The sequence below is a fragment of the Cucurbita moschata genome, unplaced genomic scaffold (assembly GCF_002738365.1).
Source record: "Cucurbita moschata cultivar Rifu unplaced genomic scaffold, Cmos_1.0 Cmo_Scf00073, whole genome shotgun sequence".
In the NCBI taxonomy this organism is placed as follows: Eukaryota; Viridiplantae; Streptophyta; class Magnoliopsida; order Cucurbitales; family Cucurbitaceae; genus Cucurbita; species Cucurbita moschata.
The window spans coordinates 613157-614962 of record NW_019268589.1 but is presented as its reverse complement, the minus strand read 5'-3'; the positions used below and the strand labels follow the sequence as shown (position 1 = coordinate 614962).

General features: G+C 31.3%; 1 protein-coding gene across 1 annotated transcript; it reads left to right on the top strand.

Annotated features, from left to right (window-relative positions):
• Positions 1–291: 291 nt before the first annotated feature.
• LOC111438337 (defensin-like protein 1) lies at positions 292–714 on the top strand. Its single transcript, XM_023076239.1, has 2 exons — positions 292–380; positions 455–714. The coding sequence occupies exons 1-2, from the start codon at positions 320–322 to the stop codon at positions 622–624; spliced, it is 231 nt and encodes a 76-aa protein (XP_022932007.1). The 5' UTR covers positions 292–319; the 3' UTR covers positions 625–714.
• The last annotated feature ends 1092 nt before the right edge of the window (positions 715–1806 follow it).

Here is a 1806-nt window from a genome sequence, read left to right as displayed (position 1 = left end):
TTAAAAAGTTGACCAAAAATTACGAATTTGAATCTCTCACTCTTCGATAATATAATACTCTCATTAATGAACAACATAAATTTTTTTAAAAGGTATACTATAAGAAGACTAGTAAATTTTTAAATTTGCATCTAATAGGTATTAAGAGACAAACCGTGTGGTTGAACAAAGTGAATACCGTGTACACGAGAGGTTGGGTTATATTTCCTTAGTGAAGAAGGAAGAATGAGAAGGTTATTGGGAGTGGGGGTTGCTATATATACAAGAGGTGCCTCCTCCTATTTTGCACACAACTTGAAGAGCAAGATAATAGCTAAAAATGATGAACAAATCCTTCCTCTCCATGCTCCTATTGGTCCTCCTCATCTTCTCTTCTTCAGGTAATCAAAGTCTAACCCTACCATCTTTGCCATTTCTTCTTTCTTCCTTTCTTCCTAATATGTGTTATTTGCAGAAGAGATGATGGGTCGTGGTGCTGAGGCTCGAATATGCAAGTCCAGGAACCACCACTACCATGGCCTCTGCTTTAGCCACAAGTGCGCTACTCGTTGCCGAAGGGAAGGCTACACTGGCGGTCATTGTCACCACTTCCCCCGCCATTGCTATTGCACTCACAGTTGTTAATTGCAATATTGTTTTTAATATGTGAGCTTTGTACTCTTTGTTATGCTTTCTAATATCATCTTTACCTTCATTTCATGAATAAACTTTGTTGTTTTGCTCCCAACTTAACCGAAATAATATGCATTTTAAATACACGATCCCACTTGATAAGAACAACAAGAGTGTAAATAAACCATTCTTTAATGTGAATTAGCTGAGAATGAGTTAGAGTTATTTACAAGGATCTATCAAAGTGTTACATTCGAGCTCCCATGAGAAATAAGTTTTTCGAATTTTTTTTAAAGTACAAATTTTTTCGATTTTATCGAGGGACTTAGAGGTCAAATTTCAATACGATATGGAAGTGAAAAATATATAGAAAAATCTTTGAAACTAAAATAAAAAAAAGTGAAAAATTGAGCAAATCAGTCCAAGTCAACCCTCGCTAGTAAATTGGTCAGTTCGACCTCCTTGATTAATTAGGGATGTGAATAAACCCTACCAAGTGGAAAGAAGAAAAGAGAAATAAAAGATAGAGAAAAGAAAAAAAACAGAGAATTTTTAGAGAGAAAACTAAGATCCACTTTGAATGGCTTGAAGACGAAATTTAGCGAGAGCTAGTTCGTAAGAATCTCTTATTGAGAATATCTATTATGAGTTTTTGAACTATTCAATTCCACCGAGAATCGAAAAAGAAAGGAATGTACGAATTTTAGGTTATGTGTTTTTTTTTTTAAAATTAACTTCTTATTTTTTTAGTATGTTATGCACTATTGTGAATTAAAACTATGTAAAAGATGATAAAACGATTCATAATTATCAAATAATAATAAAAATTAAAGTATTTAAAAGCACAAGACTTGAGAGTTGAAATAGATAACACTTTTTATAGATATCATCAACCATACCATTTAGAACATTTTTTTTCTAAATTTTAAAGATTAAATGCGTACATTTTGAAAGACAACAATGGTAAGTTTGACCCAAATTTTCTAAATTTGTTAAATTTTATTTGAAAATAAAGTTGTTTTTTTCATAAATGTTTTCTAAGACTGTTTTCATCAATTTGAACTCTAAGAGAACATTTCACACTATTTTTTCTCAAATTCTCAAATTCTATGGGTGATAATGTTAAATAAAATTTGAAAATGTCAATATTTTTCATCACTTTATGAATTACATTGCTGTGAGATATGAACCAAA